Here is a 23,039-nt window from a genome sequence, read left to right as displayed (position 1 = left end):
AGCAGCAAGGCCATTAAAACCCCTCCCACAACTCTGCCTTCATTTGCCCCCACGCCTAAATCCTACTCTCTGTAAATCTTTTCTCGAATCTTTCCACTTGTCCACCACCATACTTCCTTCTTCTCTTCCTCGTACAACCAGAGAGTTCCTTCCTTTCACCTTTGGGGTCAGACTTTTATCCCCACACAGTTCTGTGTTTTGCAACTCATATAGGCGGATAACGTTCAGTATTCCTGTGGTAGTCCCTATTCTGACTGAAGTAACTCTGAATCAGGAGGTAAAACTACGCTGGGTAATACCACTCTCTAAATACCAGCAATACCGCAGATTTCATGGAAAGCACCTCATTGGCTCAGATTTTGTCTCTGAGTTGGGCCCTGATTTATCCTAAGGTGTTCCTTCTGAAGACATTATTACATTTGATGCAGTTCTGTACAAGGCAGCACAAGTCCTGTAGTTACTTTTACCCATGACAGTTGTTAATATAAATGTGTTGATGGAACTCCTCCTATTTGGTTGCTCCCCATTGTAACCCTCTTTGCCCTTTCTTTAATGCACTCATTAGGGACATGTGGAGTAGGCTGGCCTCTGCTCTAAATCATGGTCAGGTTGCACAGTGTCATCACCCAGCCCTCGTCAACACTACATCAACACCAATTCCACCACTAAGGAGTATCCAGGTTCCAGATTCAAGTTACATATGTATCCCCTCTGGTCTTCGTGCACAGCTCTTTCCTCAGGCCACCTTTCACCCACCGGCCCTGCCAACCCCTCTTGTTTGCTCTGGCTGACCATCAGACAGACAAGGCACCAGCTCTGGGACGCCTCGCCAGTGGCAGATGTGTACCAAACCAATGCAAGCTAGCAGAGCATATATATGGACACACTCACAGGTTTCCAGGTTTTGCGCCGGTAGATGGTAGAGCTCACATTGTTTAAATGGCAAGGGAAAAGGAACAACTATGTTTTAAAATCATATAGGGAACTTTTATTTGTGGCTGTCCAAATGTGATAATCCCTCCTTGAGTCCACCATCTGAGTATCATAAGCTGCAAACATGTTAGCTCCTGAGTCTTCAGCCTGGAAAACCTCAGCACCAAAACACCATATCTACCGTGAAAGATCATCTATCTGAATAGGAGGACTGTGTGTGTCATGTTGAGTTTAAGGCATCCTTTAGGTGTTTTCGATGTCTTTGGTTCTGTTCTAGATTGGGGTTCTTGTTAGGTTTGTTGGACTGGCTTGACTACACATTCCCATTATTTATTTACTTTTTTTGCTGATTTTAGGTGTTTTCTCAGAGTGCTTCACAGAAAATGAAAAGCTTGCTCAGCTCCTCCTGACTCGAAACTCACCAGCCTGGGGGGACGCCACCTGCCTGCAGCTGGCTTGGAACGATGAAAAGAGTTTCATGTTATGTGAAGGTGTGCAGGTGGGTGAGGGCATCCAGTCCACTGGTGCCTTTTTAAATCTGTGATGACTTTTGTGTGTGTATAGAGTGAACCGGGCTGCAAAGTCACAAAGGGGCATATTTACAAGCCCCTATCACCATTACAACATCACTTTTACTGACATTGTGTTGGCTTTTGGGGCTTTGCCTTATTTACAAGGCAGCGATAAACTACTTAATGTAGCTTTACGCTGCCTTGTAAATAAGGCCCGCTTTCTTGTTATACCTAGCGTCAAAGGGGTGGACAGTGGGAGTTGTGATGGATGTTCCACCGTAACACCCATTGATTTTGAATCTGCCCCACATTTACAAGGTAGCAGAAAATATGGGGCAGCCCCAAAATTAAGGCAAGGGAAAATCTAATCTTACTTTGGCGCAAAGAAGAGAAATGCTTTATTTCTCCTCGTTTTTGCTGTTTCTATGTGCACTGCGTTGTGCAGCACACATGAAAACAGCAAAATGCCATTGATTGTTTATATGCAGGAAAATGTGCCCTCCTGCTCATAAACAATCTTTAAATTATGTTTTGTAACTTCTATGTGTTGTGCTTAATGCAGCACACATGGAAGTTGCAAAACTCCATTTTTTGAAAAAGGTGGCTTATGTGCAGGAGGCGGAACCTTCCTGCTCATAAACAATCAAAAGCCTTTTGCTGCATTAAGCAACACACATAGAAGTTAAAACACACTTTTTAATTTGTTTGTTTATGTGCAGGAAGGGACACCTTCCTGCACATAAACAATCCTCCCCAGCATTGCAGGCAAGGGTGCCTCTGTTTGTGTTAGGAAGCTAAGTTCAGCACCAGCGAAGGGGGAAACACAGGGCTGCACCTTATTTTTGCAAATAGGGTGCAGCCCTGCATTTCGGAAGTGGCGGATTGAGGCGTTAAGCGAAGGAGGCTAATGCCACACTTTGTCACTTTGTAGTAAATATGCCCCTAAGTGCTATAGAAAAGAGCAGTAAACAATACAAATGAGATTGGATATTGAAAGGGGTCATAGATGGTTGCTACTAGAAATAAAAGCGGTACGCACGGAGATGAGAGAGAATTGGTGCACATGGGGTCATAGTGTATTGAAGTGGTAGTTGTAGACGCAGGATGACGCAAGTATTAGCGCAAGAACAGCTGACTACCTGAGGTAAACAGGCAGGGTAAGGGAACCAATGAATAGTATAGATCAGCAGGGGGTTCTAGATGTGCCTAATGTGAGGTCGTGGGGGAGAAAGGCAATGGATGAGGTGAGGTCTCCCACAACTTCCACTTGCCTGCTTACCCTTTTCAAGCCCTCTTTCTTTGTACATTCATATGCTCGCTCAGGTTTTACAGATTTGAGGGGATATTTACAACAGAGGTTGGGGGAGTGTGTCGTTATCCTCCTTGGCTTAAGGACACGCTCTGCCACTTCACAAACGCAGGGATGCCCCATATTTACAAGAATATGGTGCAGCCCTGTGTTTCCCCCTGAGCTGGTGCTGCACTTAGCAGTGTAGCGCCAATGCAGGCACCATTGCACCACAGTGCAAGGTTGTCTGCGTGCAGGGGAAGATTGTTTATGTATAGGAATGTCCCCCTTCCGGGAAACATCTTTTACAACGCGGTGTTTACACTGTGCAACCTTTACGACGCAGCCATTACAATGCAAGTCATTACTACGACTTGCGCTGGATGGCGCTCTTGCTTGAGGAATAGTTTGATTTTCTATTCCAAAACCTTCCCCTGTAACGACTTGCGTTGTGAAAACCGCGTTGTAAAGTACCGCGATCAAAATGATTGCGTTGTACTGACATACATCCCCCCTTCCTGCACATAAATTATCTTGAAATGCTGTTTTGTGACTTCTATGTATGCTACTTAATGCAGCACACATGGAAGTTACAAAATGTCTTTTTTTTTAAAGATTGGTTATGTGCAGGAAGGGTCACCTTCCTGAACATAAACAATCCAGGGCGTTTTGCTTTTTCCATCTGTTCTGTACAAGGCAGCATTAATGGAAAAAGCAAAAAAGAGGGGAAATAAAGCATTTCTCCTTGTTTCGCTAAGGTAGGACCAGGTTTTCCCTTTTCCCTTTTGGCGCCTCCTCCTATTTATGCTGCCCTTGAGAGGATGTGGCCTTACAGCTAGAGTGGTCGACCTCAAAGCCGGGGAATGGGGTTCGAGTCTCCGCAGGGACACTCATCAACTTGTGATTTTGGGCAAATCAATTTATCTCCCCGTGCCCCAGCAAAGTCCATCTGTAATGCAACTGGTGCCCATGTAAAGTGCTCTGATACCTTCTGGTCAATTACACGCTATATAAAACTGCGATAAAAAATGGGTTTTGCGGTGGAATGTGTGCATTGTGCAGCACACATAGAAGTTGCAAAGTGATATTTTTTAATCATTGTTTATGTGCAGGAAAGGACATTTTTCTGCACATAAACAATCATTCATGACAGTTTACTGTTTCCATGTGTGCTGCACAATGTATCACACATAAAAACATCGAAAACGAGGAAAAATAAATATTTTTTTTCTTATTTTGCCATCTTAAGACCAGGTTCTTCCCGGTCCTAATTTTGGTGCTGCCTCCTATTTACGCCACCCTTATGAATAGGGGGTCAGTCTCAAAATCAATGGGTGTTGCGGTGGAAAGCTCACACCAACACCCATTGCCCACCCCTTTCATGCAATGTATAGAGTGAAAGGGCACCTTATGTACCAGGCGGTGTTAAGTGGCTTAATACCGTCTTATAAATATGGTGAAGTCTCTATCTCCACAGGAATATCACAAAAAGTGACATTCCGGTAGAGATAGGGGCATATAAATATACCTTGTTTACACATGCGTCGGAATGCGTTTAATAACTCAAACTTTGTTAGATTTTGGCAGGTCAAACCTGCTGAAGTTTAAAAAGGGAAAAGTATACGGTGTGTATTGCATTTCCCACAAACTCATAATAGGTGTTATTGTCCGATCCCGATAAATAACGTACTCCGTGGTATCGGTATTTATCAGTTTTATTAAATAATACCTACAATTTGTAATGAGGCCCCAAGTCTGGATGTGCCTAAAAATCTGCAAGCATTTGTTGAGGGATACGCATATCTGCACCTGAGCCAGTATTTTATAATGACAAGTGGGTTTGGTATCTGGCAGCCTTCCATCAGTGCTGTCAAACGAAAATGACATTCAACAATGCTGGCAAAGGGTCAGAAATTGCTCTGGACAAACGCCCATTTTTAATTTTAAATGTATTTCCTTGTATTATAATGAGAGTCCACCCGCGTGCATATTCCGGGCCATATCCAACAAATAATGTTCAACACAATAGGAGTGTTTAGTAACGTGCACGTTTGTGAGTGGGTGTGCTGAAATGACAGAGGCTTATTACATAGCTCAAACCACCATTTTCCTAGATAAAATATGCGCAAATTGTTTTTACTGGAATGCTTTGTTTTACACATGACATTGATTGATAACAACACCACCAACATAAATGTGACGGGTGTGCCTGTTTTTCGCCACAGACGGGCAATCTGTGGATGGATTTTTGCTACTGCCATTGTCATGTTGTGCTCCACATCCAGGGCCAGGTCACCCGGAAGTGCCGCAGCGTGGCACCGCAAGACCTTTGGCTGTGCCACACTGCGGCACTTCCAAAGCATTGGGATGAAACATATTTACAAGAATATGACGCATCTCTGTGCTTCTCCCTGCGCTGGCGCACAAACTGTAGCCATACACTGGCGTAGGCATCCTTGCACCATGGTGCGAGGATGCCTGCATCGTGGGGAGATTGTTTCCCCTTCCTGCACATAAACAATCACTACATGCATTTCCCTCTTTCAATGCAATCTGAAGAATGCAGTACGCATTGAAAGAAGGAAAAACGAGGTGAAATGAAAACATTTCTCCTCGTTGCGCCTCACTACTCCACCTCTAAGGTGGCGTAGCATTCAGACGCATTTCCGGATTTACGATTCCTCATAAATCTGCAGATGTGTCTTGTTCCATGGGTGTTGCGTGGGAACACCCACAGCAATACCCATGGAACAACCCTTCAGCGCAAAGTGCTCCGTGTGAAGGGGCCGTATTTACAAGTAGAGCAAAAGTCACGCAGGATGGCTTTTCCCGTCCTTGTAAATATGAAGGAGCCCCCTGCGCCACCAGTACGTCATGAAAAGTGACGTACTTGTGGAGCAGGGTTCTTGTAAATCTGCCCCCCTAGTCTTTAATATCGCTAAGTGCTGAGAACCCAAACTCACATAGGACGAGCTGAAAGGCAAGAGAGTTTTGATAGCAGTTTCTCTCAAAGCTGAATATTCTGCAGACATTTTCAGCCAAAACAGGGACTGTAAGGGAGACAGTGTTGTCAGATTTTTCAAGCACTCCCTAGCTCAGAGCTGGTACATGAGAAACAAATGTTCTCTAGGAATCATTAACAAACATTTTAGGCAGCATTATAATGGGATAATTGCCCACCAACCTGTTATAGACCTGAAGACAAAGTTGAAAGTCCACAGAGAGGGCGTTGAACGAACACCTAATTGAGAATCCCTTAGTGGTACGACAAGTTGCTAGGCTGAAGCAGCGTGGGTTAAGGACACGCCAGGCTTATGTTTAAAAACAATAGAACTAATAATAAACAAATGATTTTGTGTATTTTAATTCAGAGCAATGTTGTCTGGCAGATGTGGTGGCAGAGACATGTTAAGGATTTGGGGTGCCCTGGGCCAAAACTATTTTGGGGGGCCCTGTTCAGTACAGATTTGAGTCTAAATGATTTACTTTCAGATCTGCCATACTAACGGTGCACAGGCAGAATGGTTGAAATTCTAAAGGCTTTTCATTGATAGTGATGTGTGTTTTCACTTTTGTAACAAAGCAGCAGCCCACTAATTTCACAGCGAATAATATCTGTGATATCCTCCAACTTCTCATATGTGAGGACCCGCTTGGATCTAAAATAAACTTTTTTATGGTTGTTGCATGAAACAAACACATTTCTCTGCAAATAGTAATAGACTCCTTACATCAATCACATTAAAAAGAAATGAAACAAAACGGTATTTACAAGAATCTGCTTAGGAATTATTCCAGGCCATCAGGGCAAAAAAAGAGCTGTCTCTCTCAGGGGGCCCCCTGGAAGGCTGGATTGCAGTGCATGTAAATGTGTCCTTTTGTAATCTAGGACGACATGCCCACACTCGTGTTCAGGGGCGCAACTAGACCCGAACTTCAGGTGGGGGCTAACACTCCCAGCCAGGGCTGGCCCTAGCACTTTTTGCACACAGTGCAACAGTCTTTTTTTAGCACCACCTCCCACATTTCCTCCTTCTCCATGAATTCCCTCACTACCACTCACCAACAATGCACCTCATCTCTCTTCATTTTTTTATAGCGCTACTCATTGTTTACTCACACTCAGTTCTGTGATTTGCATGGTACACATTCTATGGAGCAGGCACATTAACCCTCTGTGCTGTGTGGGTGGCAGAAGTGCTCATGTGAGTGCACGGTGAGCCAAGCCATGCAGCAGTTTGGTAGGAGGGTAAGAGGAGTGACTGCAAGGTGAGTGAGGTGACCATATAAATTTGGGTGCAGATAGAAGTGCAGAGTGGGACGAATTAATGTGTGGTTAGTGGGGGGCTTATCTGAGTGAGATTGCAGATTGAGCAGTGAGGGGGACAGGTGAGTAAAGTGTCACATGAGCGCATGTTGAGTAGTGTGCTTATGTTAATGGCAGGGTGAGGTACAGGGTGAACAGCGCAAGTGCATTGTGAGTGCAAAGTGATCACTGTGAGGGCAGGGTAACTGGGTGAATGGTGTGAGTGCATGGGGATTAGTGTGAGTGCAGGAGGAGCGTGAAAGTGAAGGGCGAGAATGAGGAGCGAGTTGTCTGAATGCAAGGTTCATTCCCAGAAACTTGAAGTAACTCAGAATATTATTGACGGCAGCGCAGGGTTTCAAATGTGTTAAACTATTGATAATATGGCAGTAACCAGGGATCAGGGTGGAGGAAATAAATAATGTGGTGATCCTGCAACAAACTCTCAGTCTTGTGATTAGGGTTGCCAGCTCATTATTTTGATGTCCCAGGCGGTACAAAAATAAGCAGTCACCTAAAGCTGTATTGCAGCCGCGCTCGTTAGTGGGGGTACCTGCCGGGCGGTGACTTGGGGAGGGGCAGGGCGGGGGTAGTAAACTATGGATTACTGAAGTTTACAGGTAGGTAAACATATAAATAAATAAAAATAATTTTGCTGCACGCACTGCATCGCATTTGGGGATGCAGTGCATGCAACAATATTCGTTTTATTTATTTAGATGTTTACTTACCTGTAAACCTCTGTAATCCATAGTTTACTACCTCCCACCCTTTACCTCTCCCTCCCCACGTCATTGCCCGGCAGGTACTTCCACTACCGACCGTGGCTGGTGTATTGTCAGTACTTGTCTGTGCATACTTTGAACAGCAAATATAAACAGATATAGCTTACTTGTGTTCTAGGGCTGCCTGAATAATCTATGGCTGATAACAAAAGGGAACATGCTTCTTTATTTATAACCATATTTACTGTCAAGACAAGCAATTTGCAGTCTGTTTAAACAACACATGGCTGGCTGGCATTTTGCGCGCCTACCTGTGTAGTTTTAAAAGAAACTTTGACTCTTTCTGGGAAGAGCTAACCCTCCCAGGAGGGGGTTAATTCATAGAGCTGAAATGCTACAGCTGCAGTTGGAGGGAGGATGTCTCCACTGCTTAAACTGAAAGCAAAGCAACAGACTGCCATTTCAGATGCAGAGGGAGGCTAGCAGTCTCCTCTGCTATGATATTGAATGCAAAGGAACAGGCCTGTCTGTTCGTTTACCTTCGGTTTTAGCAGTGGAGACTTCCTGCCTCCTGACTGCAGGTGAAGAATTTCAGCTCTATGAATTAATCCCCTCTTAATCCCCTCCTGGGAAGGTTAACATAACAAAAGCATGGGCTTCCCTCCTCCCTCCAACCATACCGGAGTTCTCTAAAATGACTTGCGAAGCAGGGGACAAAGGTAAAAGTAGAGTGGAGTGTGCGCCCCCCCCCCCCACCCCCCCCCCTAGGATGGTGTCGCCCCACAGATTGAAGAACTCTGTCCTAGAGGATTCTTGGACTTAATGTTCCAAAGTGTATGTAGTGGCTTACTGCTTCCTCATGACTTATTCAGTTAGTTACTAATGTCGTTCTACATATTCAGAGCAACATAGGTAAATTAGTAGGGATACCTAGAACCACTTCCGTAAATGCCTTCCCTCCCTCCAATGTGGGTTTGAGTCAGGCATGCTTAGCAGAGTAATTGGGCCTGTATAGTTTTACAGATACTTTTTCAATTAAGACTCTGACCAAAGTTAGCAGGTGAAGATGTGCCTATGCCTTTAGCTAGTCATTTGAACATCTAGAATATTTGTGCAAAATATGGTGTTTGCGCCATCCAGTGGATAATACATGAGTGATGAGTAAACACAACTTGTTTCTGAAAGAGGAGGAATTCCAAAAGCTCATGTTGGCTCAGGTACTCTTTGCCCTGGACCCTGTAGACTGGATAGTAGCCCTAGACGTATATTTCCACATCCAGTCCTGCCTGCCCACAGACGTTACTTACCTGTGCTACACAGAAGGCCATGAGTACTTTAAGTTTGCTGTGCTCCCCTTTGGCCTTACCAGTGCCCCTTGGTGTTCACAGGGAAGTATTTCTTCTCGAATGGGCTTTTGGACCCTGTAAATCTTCCTGCTGATACTACTGATGCCCCAAAGTTTGAAGTTGATCAGGGCAGATGGGGCCAAGGTTATCCATGTGACTACAGAATAGGCTTGGAGAGAAAGGTATCCTAAAATCCTGAGTGGTCCTCTGATCAGGCTGCCGCTTTGGGCGGATCCCCTGTCACAGCAACAGGGCGGGTTTCTGTACCCGGACCTGCGCACACTCTACCTTCATGTATCAAGATTCAATGGTGGCAATTGCGAGTCTTCGACCTCCCTCATGAAGTCTGTGAATTAATTTTGGCAGGCAGACTTCCAACCACAAAGACTGTATACACCTGCATTTGAGACAAGTTTGTGGCTTGGTGCCCTGAAAACGTGTTGACCCTCCATCCTCACTCTTGTCCAAAGTCTTGTCATTAGCTCAGTAATGTGTTGCTCAAGGCACAGTCAACGAGTATCATTCAGCCATCTCAGCATTTTTACAGTTGCTGGATCAACCCTCCCTGTTCAAGTCAACAATTGTGGTCCATTTTCTGAACGTTCGTAAGCATCAGGGTCCCTCCCATACCTTTTGTTATGTCCCAATGTGATCTTAATTTCCCTTTAACCTATTTGATGTGTTCCCCCATCGAACATATGGATAGCTGCCCTCTTAGACTCTTAATGGTCAAGACCATCTTCTTGGTGGCTATCCCTTTAGCCAGGAGGGTGAGTGAGTTACACGCTATTTCTGTGCAATCTCCATACACCACCTTCTTCCAAGACAAAGTGCTACTCCGAACCCATGCCTCTTTTCTGCTAAAGGTGGTGACAACTTTCCACGTTGGACAACGCATTGCTTGTACCCAAACTGCTGGTGGTTTAATTGACCTTGGCCCCTAAGCACCTTAGGCCTAAAAGTGTAGCCATGACAATCATTTACAAGTGTACCTATGCTGAGAATGTTTCTCCCATGGGATAACATTACCGCATTCTAGGCTCATGTCTCAATCTGACAGTTCTGTTATCTATCTGTTTTCCCTGTATAAACAATAACGCTTAAATTACTTACCTGATCCTGAAGCTTTCAGTGTCTAAATATGTATAGAATCATGTGTCATTTTTTTCTAAATTAGTCTTGGATTTCCTTCTTGAGTGTGTGTCTCATTCATTGACTGTTTGAACAACAACTGCTTAGCTCTACCCTCTGATCAACCAAGATTTTCAACAACATTACCACAAGTAGAGCACTCCGTATTATTACATTAAGCATCTCTAAACCAATAAAGGTTATCTGTACCTTTTTGCACTAAAGGAAGATAAATTCTAAATGCTCATTTTGGCTCAGATACTTTCTGCCCTGGGTCCATGGGACACGATGGTGCTTCTGGACTTGCAGGACAGCTATTTTTATATACCTGTTTGGCAGCCTGACGGACACTATCTGAGGTTCATAGTGTGAAAAGAACACTTCCATAGCCGTGCAGCATGTCAGCCTCACCTCAAGTCTTCACCAAAGATATGTTAGTGGTCTCTTTAAAGTTGGGCATACATGCATTCTTGTACCTTGATGACTGGATGCTGAAGGCAGGCTTGTCTCAGTCAGTCACAAACTATCTCTAGACAATGGCTGGGCTCTTGATTTTCTAGGGGTTTTCCATCAATGAGATTAAGTCCAACCTGAGTTCTGCTCAGAAAATTCCCCTTCATAGAGGCTATCCTGGATACAGTACCATTTCAAGCCTTTCCAGCACAGCAATATGTTATTGAAATTTCAGGCTCAGTCCTGGGTCTTGATGAGGATATTTCTGAGGCTACCTGGGCTCCTGTAATTGTGCATCCTTCTCATCACATATTTCAGATGGCACATGTGAGACCTGGAATGGAACCTAGGTTTTCAGTGGACCCAGTACTGCGGCTGACTCTCGACCTTTGTCCAGTTTTTGCAAGAGACGGCTGCTCAGCACCTTATGTGGTGTCAGAAGTGCACTAACCTGACAATTGCCAATTCACTCTTTCATCCGCACACGGATGTCACATTTGTAATGGATGCTTCATTACTGGGTGGCAGAGTTAGAGATTAGAGGTCTCTGGTCTCCGGTGGATAACCAGCTCTCATCAATCTTTTGGAGCTTTGGTCAAAACACCTGGCCCTGAAAGCCTTCCTACTGACCAAAAGACTGGTGCATGTTCTATTCGACAACACAACCCTCATATGATACCGTAACAAGCAGGGCAGGATAGGTTCCTATATCCAGTGCCAGGAGGCTCTATGTATCAGATTGTGGCTGGACCAGCAACATAAACCTTTGGTAGCCAACCGCCTATCCGGGAACTGAATGGCTGAGCAGATGCTGCTTGACGGAAGTGTCATCTCCATCCCAAGGTGACAAAGGGCAACTTGTCATCTGTGGACTATGCTCAGGCCAGATCTGCTTGCCACTGTTGAGAATGTATAGTGTAAAAAAGGCCACTGCAACACATATTGCTCTAGTAAAGTAGCACTAACCTCCTGTATGGGTTGTATCACTGCCTCTCCTGCCTTACGGTCTGAGGAAAGTCAGGTCAGATCAGGCCCAAGTCATCTTAGTGCCCCAGACCGCACCTGGAAAAAGTGCTAACCAGAGCTCTCAAGCCTGAGCATTTACCTTCTAATCTTCGGGAGGGTCTCTTGTCTCAGCAGCACCGACGGTCCTTCACCTGAAAATGTATGACCCACTCCTCTCTGTGTGGCGAGTGAGCGTATACAGTTAAATTCTTTTGACTAGCTGACTGAGGTAGCATATGCAATTCTTGCAGCTAGACACCAATCCATAAAGTCCATCATATAAGGGCACTGAGAAATGTTTTTAGGATAGTGTAGGATAGGTCATATAGACCCTCTGCAGGCCAAAATCTCTGATGTGATGTTTTTAGTTTTGACATTGGCCCAGGACACAGTTAATGTTCACTAGTTGGCCCTTATGGCCTTTTTGTTTGGCCAACCCTCTCTTTTTAAATCACTGGTTGTGTTACATTTTCTGACGAACCTCATGCTTATATTCCATCCAAACCCATTCATTATGCCTCAGTTGGATCAAAATCTAGTCTCTATGACCAAGGCATTTGAGACTTTGCGCAGTTGCTCGCTATGGCTTCTGACAATCATAACAGTCTTTCTTTTTACCATCTCTCCTGCATACCGTATTCGATCTGTATGCGATCTGGCTGACACACTCGGGACTCCTAGACTCGCGCAGTAGACTCCACCCGCACAACAGAGACTAATCTTATTTCTCACCCATACACAATCTACGTGTTCGACTCAATACCTTCCTGTGCTCTGCAGAGGTGCAGAGCACAGTCACCTCATCTGATTACCTGGCCCGAACAATATCAGACAATAACCCAGTTTTACTGGGACTCGCATGGGCGCAGTTACAGCCTGTGATCCCAACATGGAACTTACGCCCGGAGACACTGGATGACCAGGTTTTCAGAGAAGGGACCAGGGAGAAAATTACACAATATTTTGAGGAAAATACGGTGATGGCCTTCTCCCCAATGGCGGAGTGGGACGGCTTTAAGGCAGTCATGCATGGCCACTACATAGAGCAGTGCAAGGGAATCAGGCTAATGATCCTCTTGGAAATTGATAGGGCAGAACAGGCCCTTAGAGACCTGGAGAAAGAACGCCCAGGGAAACCTGAGATTCAAGCAGAGGTAGAGGATGCCAGAGAGGAAGTAGTGAAGCAGACAGAGCCCCCGAGGAGCTTTGATTCCAAACTATACCTGAGCTGAGTGTACGCAGTGGAGGACAAGTCAGTAGCTCTGCTTTCATGGCTGGCTAACCCTAGTATAAGAAACTTCCTGATAGTAGAATTGGAGGACCAACCAGGCACTAGATCAGGGGTCTCCAAACCGGTCCTGGAGGGCCGGATCCATACCAGATTTTTTGGATATCTCCATTGAGATACTTGTAGTAATTTAAAAAATCTGGCATGGATCCGGCCCTCCAGGACCAGATTGGAGACCCCTGCACTAGATGCTTTACTCAGAAGGCAATTAACACCATTTTTGTGCAATACTATGCTGGACTCCACCACAGCCCAGCAGGGAGAGATGGATCCGGGGCAAGGGAATACCTAGAGAGGGCATAATTGCCTAGGCTACAACCGTAAGAGACGGATGAACTAGGGAAGGATATTGCGGAGCAAGAGGTCTGCGTGGCCATCAAGCACATGGCACATAACAAAACCCCAGGCACCGATGGGTTGCTGGCGGAGTTCTACGGGACATACACAGAGGAATTAGCCCCTAGACTAACTGCACTGTATAATGCGGCCTGTGAGGCCAATATCCTACCAACAAGCACTAGAGAAGCACTCATAGTGCCGATATTAAAGTCAGGGAAGCTAGCACATGACCCCACAGCGGACCGCCCCTTATCCTTGTTAAACATGGACTACAAAATACTTAGTAAAATCCTAGCTTTCTGACTGTTGCCCCATATGACTAAGCTAGTGCACCCAGATCAGGCCGGGTTTATCCCGGGGCGCAACAAGGCAATCAACATAAGGTGGCTTCTAGCTGTCATGGACTTTTCGAATCCAGGCCTACCAGAGGTGTTCGCAGTGGAAATCGAAAGGCTTTTGACAGCCTGGAATGGTCCTTTCTATACATGGTACTGGACCCGATGGATCTGGGAGGGGGGTTTGTGGCATGGTTTGGCTACTGTACACCAATCCCAGGGCGAGAACTCCCAAGGGTATTAAAGATGGTGTCCCTGCCATGGCTGCTGTACTTTTTTGGCACCCTCCCAGTATAGATACCAAGGGCAACATATAAGGATCTTGATTCTATGAAAACGTTGTTCCTATGGGGAACAGGAAGCAAGCGAGTGGCTCTAACCACGCTGAAGAGATCTTTAGCGATATCGGGCCTTGCAGTACCAGATCTAGAGTTGTATTACTTGGTGGTGCATTTCAGCTGTTTGATACAGTGGTAAGCAGCGGGACGAGTTCCGGAAAGAACACAATACCTGTTTGTGCCAACAGAAGAAGAACAGAAGAAACTGGTGCTGAGAATGCGAAGACAGACAATGCACGACACTATGGAAACTAAAGTAATCACTAAATGCTGGTTTATGTACCTCCAGCCTGCAAATCATAAACTCCTGTACTCGCCTGAGCTACCACTGAAGAAACTTAGGGGCTTCCCACACAGGAAGAATTGGGGGGTGTACATGTCTGGGAGGAGGCTGGTGCAGGGAGAGCGGGAGATCTGGCACTGTGAATCAAAAATGCTCCACTTTGAGGACTTCTAGGCCATATATGACCTGTCCAAGGCCACTTTCTACTGCATAGGGCACTTACCATGAGCATGCAAAAACATTAGGGGACCGGAACTGTACAGCCACAGGTACTGGATGGGTGCATATATGTTTCCACGTCTTGTCTTGTCTATACCGAGCCATGAGCCAGGACATCCAGCAACCAATGGAGCGACTGCGAGCGCAGTGGGAAGAGGACTTGGGACTCCCACTTCCAGAAGATGCCTGGGAGGGTATAGTTGAGGGAATGCTTAAGGCAACCAGGAACGCAATAATTAAATTAATCAACTACTGTGTCCTACAAAGGTCCTATCTCATACCGGCTCGCAAGGGTGGCTGGTGACTTTGAAAACTGGTGGGACGTAATGACCTCCCAAATTACAAAAATTAAGGGAGCGAAGCCAGAAAGCCCATCTGTCCCAAAGAGAGAACGGAGGGTTGTCCATCAGGAAAATGTTTGAAAACTAGGGTACAAATCGTGTATTTTACGCCACATAAAGAAAATGGTGAAAAAACTGTAGGTGTAAAAGGCATAGCTACACACTCTAAGATGGTAGGAAAATGTATACTGATGTTATTTAGTTGTCCTACACTGGAAGCCACCGTAAGGCTTTCTATTTATATGTGGCTGTAAAAGAGGGCCATTAATTATCTGAGGGGGATGGTATTGCAGGAGACCACTTCAGAGTACTCCAAGAAAAATCTTTTTTCCCATTGGAGGCAACAACATTCAAATCTAGCTATTACTGCATTACTGTCCTGAATGAAAATACAATTTCTGTAATTAAACTACCACTTTCAACTTTGTTTTTCAAGGTCAGAAGCAGCCAAAAGACCAAGTTCTGTAGTAGGGGATCTCTGTGTATAGTCATAATTTATTGAATAGTCCCGCCCATGTGCGTGGACCCCAGCAATCAAAAATAATCTCTTAAGTTGTCAAAAAATGCAGAACTGCAAAGACACTTAAGAGAGAATTTAAAGACAAATAATGCAGCCTATATCCACAGGCTGCACTGTCCAGTACTTCAACTAGAAATTCCACCAAAAAAACACACATACAACACAGCCTGCCCAGTTTCTTCATAGAGAAACTTGCCTCTACCAGTAAAAGCCTCTGGAATGACAGAGAGGAAGGCATGGACAGACAAGCCCCATAGGCTGCCATTATGTGGCTTAAATAGGATGCTGTGCCTTTAAGAGAACTTTCCAGAACTTCTCCCAGTATCCCAGAATGCACAGCTGGTCCCTTTTACTTTCAGTTCTTTTTTCCGGCTCCTGCTAACAGGACCCTGGTGCATTGAGCTCTCCCCTTTTCAAGGGTTTATTGGATTTTTGTGCACTTTGTGATTTAAAAGTGTTTTCAGTTTGTGTCTTGGTGTTTCCCTTCACTCCTGTGTGTTTGTTCAGGCTTTTTAGGGCTCTAAAATGCCTGCTCTTTTCGACAAATGCCCAGCATGTGGGAGGAAGAAGGCCAAGACTGATCCACACGACGTCTGCATCATCTGTCTTCCTGAAGCACATGTCCCTGAAGATTGTAACATCTGCAAGAACCTTTCAGCAAGGACCCTGAGGTAAAGGCTGAAGATTAGGCTTCAAGGCCCAGAGGACCGACGCCTGCAGGCTGCAGGTGGGTCTGGGCAGACTGGTAAGGCTCCCTCTGCCTCTGCTGAGGCCTTCGGGGGCTCCCCAGAGGCAGGAAGACCAGCAAACGGTCCCGGTCTCCGTCGGCGTCGATTGCATCGACGACGACGTCGAGAGGGATGACGACGGTGTGTTCCCCATCTCCCCGGGGCTCCGGGTCGAGACGGCATGAAGGATCGACGTCGAAGGGCCTGGGTAGGCCACCGTCGAGATCACCGTCGACGGCTTCGTCGTTGTCGGCGTCGAGCCATCGACGCCGAAGAAGGAGCGACAGGCGCGGCACTCGCCGTCGAGGCGACACCGCCGGTCGCCGTCGAGAAGGCGGTCAGCGTCGAGAAGACGATCGGCGTCGAGAAGACGATCGGCGTCGAGAAACCGGTCGGCGTCGAGGGGCTCCTCGACGTCGAGGACCTCGAAGAAGCGGTTGGCGTCAAGGAAGAGCCAACGTTCATCGTCGAGGGCTGAACGTTTAACATCGCGGAGGTGGCGCTCGGCGTCGAGGAAGGGGCGTTCGACGTCGCGGAGGCGGCGATCGACGCCGGAGTCGCGGAGGCGACATTCGACGCCGGAAAAACGACGCTCGGCGTCTAGGAGTTTTTCCAACTCTCCTAAGCGGCGCAGAAGGAGTTCTGGCGCCAGAAGTCACGCTGGATCTGGTGGAGGGCACCGGAGACGGCGATCGCCTGCTGGAGGGGCTGGTTCGCAGTCCCCTCCCCCGAAGAAGTCACCGGGCTCGGTGTACTCAGTGGTTTATACACCACCTCGGCGGAAAGGAGCCTCCTCCCCCTGTACCTAAAGAGGATCCTCCCATCAACCCTCCATTTCCACCACTTCCTTCCTCAGGACAGCCACCTCCACCACTTCCGCCTTGTGGGCCCGTCCCTCAGTCGGAGACACCTCCCGTTCCTCCACCAAGATCGAAGTCACTGCCTCCACTTCCGACACCGCCTAAGGGGACGCCAAAGCCGAAATCCCAGGATAAGCCACGGAGGACACCTCCACGGAAACCTGCGGAGTGCCCACGGACTGGGAGATCGCGTTCTCGTTCCAGGAGGAGGGAACGATCGTGCAACAGGTCATCCACGAGATCGAGACGACACCACAGGAGGCACAGGTCTCATTCCCATACGAGGTCCTCAGGGACCAGGGACTACTCTCCGACTTTGTCGGAGTCACCGGGGACAAGAGTATCACCGGTGGACGATCTGGTGTCCTTTCACAATGTCCTGTTAAGGGGTGCAGCAAAGTTGGGCATCTTGTTGACGGTGCCCACTCCCAAGATGTCGGTAATCTTCGAGATGCTGCACCAAACACATCTGTCTCGGCCATTACTGCCACTGGTACCGGGCCTGGAGGATCCGACCATGGACCTTTTTCTCACCCCGGCGGTGAATAAGGCGGCCCCCTCGAGACTACAGAAAAAATACCGGGCTCCCGATTCAGATCTGGCTTTTCTAAGGGTGGAACCCCCTCCAGACTCTGTGAGAGTGAGGGCGGCTCGTAAACAGCATGCCACCACTCCGTCATCCACGGTCCCACCAGATAAAGAATCTAGATGGATGGATTCTGCTGGGAGGAAGGTTTGTGGGACGTCGGCGACGTCCATGAAGGCGGCGAGTGCTACGGCCCTGTTGGGGCGCTACGACCGCGCACTCTGGGAATCCCTCCAGCAGTTTGTGGAACATCTGCCTCGCGACAAGAGAGAAGATTTCCAGGAGGTGTTAAACTAGGGGATGTTGGTGGCGAATCAGGTCATCAGTGCTGCGGTCGATTCTTCCCTCCTGGCGGCGCATGGCTTCTGCCATGGGATTAACCAGAGACGACACGCCTGGCTCCGCCTCACGTCGCTAAAACCTGACGCTCAACAAAGGGTTGCCAATCTACCATTCTCTGGCGAAACCCTGTTCGGGAAACATGCGGATGACGAAATGGCCCGCATGAAGGCTGAGGCTGAGACACTCACGGCTGTGGGTCTGGAGAAGCCCAAAGAGACAAAGAAGTCATACTGCCCGTTCCAGAGGCGGTTCGGTGGTCAGGGCAGAGGGCGTGGCCAAACTTCGGGACAGCAGCAGCAACAACAGCAGCAGTTCCAAAGGCGGTTCCAGAAGCGCCAGAAAGGCAGAGGAGGCCAACAGTCGGCACTAGCGACCAAAGGCCCGGCCGGGTCTAGGCCCTGAGCGCTTACTTCCCCTGCATCCGTTACCCGCTCCGGTGGGGGGAAGCGTTCAATTTTTTCTGGCAGAGTGGAGAAAAATTACTCAGGACAAGACAAAGCTCCGCTAATTCAGCAAATTAACAACGATTTATCTCGCAGCCCACGGAGGCCACACAACCACCAAACAGTGCCAAGAAAATCGGAACTCCACAGCTTCAGGACGATGACACGCGGACCCCCCCTGTCCCCCGAAATCCGAAGATGCGGCTGCTAGCTACAGAAGACCCCCCAAGATAAAGAAGCTACACCACAATCCGACCTCATCAACCAAGGGACACTCCTAAGCAAGTTACAACATGCCGTCTTGCTCCCAAAAAAGTATCTAAGAAATAAAAAAAAACAGTACTCACCGGACTCTCGGATAGATACAGCCCGATCCGTATGAGGACAAGGAGCATCGCCACGTCTATACAGATGATCGGCACCTCCTGCAGTCCCACACGACTTCAGGACATCTAATCCAGATCCAGTGGAAGGCAATCGCAGGACACTCAGGACGACGAATCACGCAGAAAATACCACGGACCACGACGATCTCCCCTCAGCCTGTCCCCAAAATGGCGCCTGAATAGGACAAAGCTCCACCAATGCCCGAAAACTCCAGAGAGTGACAAGAATCGAAGCGAAGAACGGGCGACTGGCTTCCCCCAGCTAAGAACCGGAGCTACAGGAGGGTAATCACTGCCCAACTGCAATAGCAGCATCACCGACCATCAACGGAGGATCTGGACTCTCACGATCACACCGATCACCCCCATTGCCTGTCCTCAAAATGGCGCGTCACACCGGACATCGCGCTATATCTGTGAAGTAGCGCCACAGTAAAACAGAGGTACAGCGCGCACGAGGGGCCTCCTCAGACCAGTGCACCCAAACTAATTGCAGGCGGAATCACTAGAGTGGAGGAATCAGGGAAACTGCAAGACTCGCCCCCGCCTGACCTTAAGATGGCGGTGATAATGGGACACCCGGTAGGAACAAACCCGGCATCACTATAATCAGGACCGGAGCCAAGAACAACAACGCTGCAATCGCCAACAAGAAGAAAAAGGGCAAATGAACATGCAATTGCCACCCACCTACTAGACCATCCCAACTCAGACAACTCACCATAGCAAAGGAATCTCGACTTCCCCCTGCCTGACCCCAAGATGGCGAGGAGACCAAGACATCCCAAGGGAACAAGCCAGTCTCCACTAGGTCCGTGATCATCGTTAGGAACCTCAACAGCTTTTCCTAAGCCGCAAGTACAGCCCTACTCACAACTTCTAAATTAACCCTAGCACGAAGAGGCAAGGACGGAGACAAGGACCCCCCCCCCCCCCCATTCGCACTAATCTAAGGAAGCCTCGGCGCCACAGCCGCTCAATCCACCCGAATTCCCAAGAACACTTGAGGACAACCACTCTATGACGGCATAATAGTCTGGCCACACATTAGAGAACAAAAGATCCCGAATCAGAAAGGGACTCCCATCCTGCCTGGTCCCAATAGGACCCTCAACTAAACTCTGGGACCCCTCAAAAGGGCATGTTAGACCACAACAAGACTGAAGCTGAACCACCTAACTTCCTTTTCACTGCACAGGAAACAACCACAGCTCGCAGCCCATAGGCGCCTCCACTACCCTTACCCGAAAGCAGAGTGATCACCCGCCCCCCCACCGACTGACCTAGCCCATCCCAGATTCGCTCCGACTGTACCACACTTCCCCATCGCCCGCCACCATGACCATCAACCCCAACCCCTTGTCCTCCCCCCTCATTAAACGTCACGGGCCTAACTCCTTCTCCATCACCCCCCCTCACAACATCTCTCACAATGCAAAAAAATCCCTTAAGCACAAACTAATCAGGCAATTCCCTGAATCCCTCTTCGCAGATATTTACCATTGCCCCTCAAAAGGTCAAATAAAAATGGACCTCATCTTTCACACTGCCAGACCAAGCTACTGGATCTCTAACCTAAGAGAAAAACGCCTAATCACAAAGACGACGAAGACAATCCATAGCTGCAAGCTCTCCTTCCTCACCCCGAACCACCTACCCAACCACGGGATCACCTCTGTGACCATATACTCGAATGGCACAGTCCTAATCCAAGCCAACAACGCCAATCTGGAGGTTTTTGACCGCCTCTTCCCCTCCCTCCTTGCAAATCCTATCACACCTGACCCATAGTCAAGTCAAGTCATGAAATTTGTATAGCGCACTACATACCCAGAGGGTTTCAAGGCGCTTAGGAAAGGGGGGGAGGATTATTTGTCAAATATCCACGTTTTAAGCTGCTTTCTGAACGCTAGGTGATTCTGGGTGAGGCGAAGGTAAGCGGGGAGTGAGTTCCATGTTTTGGCAGCCAGGTATGAGAAGGATCTGCCTCCCATGGTGGTCTTGTTGATGCGAGGTACAGTGGCACACCAGCCAGGCACACCAGCCCATCATGATGCTAAACCAAACCACACCACCCCCCAGGCACACTCCCTCACCCATACATCCCCCACCCCTCTCAAAGGCCCAGGAAAACATAGTAACCGTCCTACCCAACATCACAACCCACTATAATAAAACGCGCTCGGTACAAGACACCCTCCTAGCAGCCCCAGCCCGCTATAAGGCCGGACCTGAGCCCCCCCACACCCAACCTTCTCCTTCTCCTGTCATGAATAACCGCCCGACGCAACCCACCCACCGCACCCCCCTCCCCAGCCCATGACTCAAACAGGCATCCCAACCCAATCGGACATCCGAAACGACCACAAAACCCAACTTAACCACAACGTCTCCGTAAACCAACTCCCCCTCCCGCAGGAGGCCACACACGACCGCCTCACCCGCATCGAAAACCAAATAAACACTATAATTCATGGTCTGAACCTTATCCTCACCAACCTCGACACCCCCCGCAACACCCACCCAAATTCCCAACCCGCCCCCCTAGACTCGCACGCCCCCGCAAGACCAACCGACTCAACACCCCACACCAACTCACACCCCCCCCCCCCCCCCCCCCCCACCATCCCAGAACTGGAGACCTACAAAAGTGGCGAAAGCCATGACCTGGGAAAAGTCGCTAGAACTGGCCGCCTCTTACACAACACCTACCACCCTCCCCACCCAGTCCTCCATACAGGTAGTCACTGGTCTCAGATACGAACAACCCATACGCAAACCCCCCAGACCCCCGATCACCCGCATCACCATTCCCACCGAACCCAGGAAAAAAGAATCTCCCCAGACCAACTGCTTGCTCATAAACTGCAGATCCGCCACCAAACACTCGACCGAGCTAGCAGAGACCATCCTCAACCACAACATAGACCTAGCTTTCATCACTGAGACCTGGCTTGACGAATCCTCCACACCTATCCTAGATACGCTTGTCCCCCCTGGCTACTCCATCATCAACAAAGATAGGAAGGACCAAAAAAAAGGCGGAGGTGTGGCTATTATCCACAACAACAACCTCGCAGTGGCCGAATGCGACGCCTTCAACTACAACGCCTTTGAATGCCTTAAAACCAACATCAAAACCATCGACAACAACCTACTCCAATGCCACCTAATATACCACCCCCCAGGCAACAACGCTATATTCGCAGAACAACTGTCAAACCTCATCGCCAACTGCTCCCTCAAAGAGTCTAACACCATCATTCTAGGGGATCTTAATCTGCACTGGAACAACGAAAACAATGCCACTATAAAATCCCTAAACGAACTCCTCCACGCAAACAACCTCTCCCAACACTGCTCAAAAGAGACCCACAACAAAGGGGCAACCCTGGACGCCATCATCACCAGGAACAACACAATCTCCATTGAACACATCCTCCCGGTAGATTGGTCGGACCACCACCTAATCCTATTCCACCTCACACAACAGATCCAATCCCTCCCCCCAATCACAGCCGCCAAAACGTGGTCCAGAAATCTATCACAAGTCAACTCAAAAGATCTAGAAGACAAAATAGCCTCCTCCCTGCCAATCCCCACAGAAGGCCTCTCAACTACCGAACTCATCTCACACTACAACACCACCACGTCCGCCATCCTAGACCAACTGGCACCCCTAAAACAAAAAAAACCCAGGAACATCCCATCGAGAACCTGGTTTAACAAGGACATCAACGAGAAAAGGAGACTACTCAGAGCCACAGAACGACATTGGAGAAAGAACCCCTCCCTTAGATGCCACGAGGAACTCCGAGCAATGAGAAGAAGGTACAAAAACCACATCAACAATGAAAAAACAAACTTCTTCTGCAATGCTCTAGAAAAGGCAAAAAACAGACCAAGAGAACTCTTTGATATCATCAAAAAACAAACCTCCAAGCCTTCCACGGTCCATGCTCAACCCTCCAAAACCCTATGTGACAACTTCGTCTCCTTCTTCAATGAAAAAATAGCCAAGATCGAACTATCCCTAAACATCAACCCTGCCCCGACCATCAACATCAACCTAACTACAACATTCACCATCCCTGGAGACACAACCTCTACCGCCTGGTCATCTTTCGACCCCGTCCATGAAGCCGAGGTCCTCAATCTAATCGCATCCTCCAAACCCTCCTCCCACATCCTGGATCCCATCCCCGCCCAAATGGCCAAGGACTTCAAACTCACCCTTGCTCCACTCTGGTGTAAAATCATCAACAGCTCCCTAAAATCTGGCATCATCCCGGACTGCCTCAAAGTCGGCCAGGTCACTCCCCTTCTAAAGAA

At 48.0% G+C, this 23,039-nt stretch overlaps 1 protein-coding gene across 1 annotated transcript in view; it reads left to right on the top strand.

Moving 5' to 3' along the window:
- Positions 1-23,039, top strand: part of LOC147693350 (transient receptor potential cation channel subfamily M member 2-like) — a 1,918,272-nt gene that overhangs the window by 1,066,270 nt on the left and 828,963 nt on the right. Inside the window, exon 19 of the mRNA XM_086933680.1 lies at positions 1,290-1,432. Within this exon, the coding sequence (XP_086789806.1) occupies positions 1,290-1,432 (143 nt within the window). The remainder of the gene's footprint in view (positions 1-1,289; positions 1,433-23,039) is intronic.

Source organism: Lissotriton vulgaris, chromosome 8 (genome assembly GCF_964263255.1).
Source record: "Lissotriton vulgaris chromosome 8, aLisVul1.2, whole genome shotgun sequence".
Classification (NCBI taxonomy): Eukaryota; Metazoa; Chordata; class Amphibia; order Caudata; family Salamandridae; genus Lissotriton; species Lissotriton vulgaris.
This window is presented reverse-complemented; position numbering and strand designations above follow the sequence as displayed.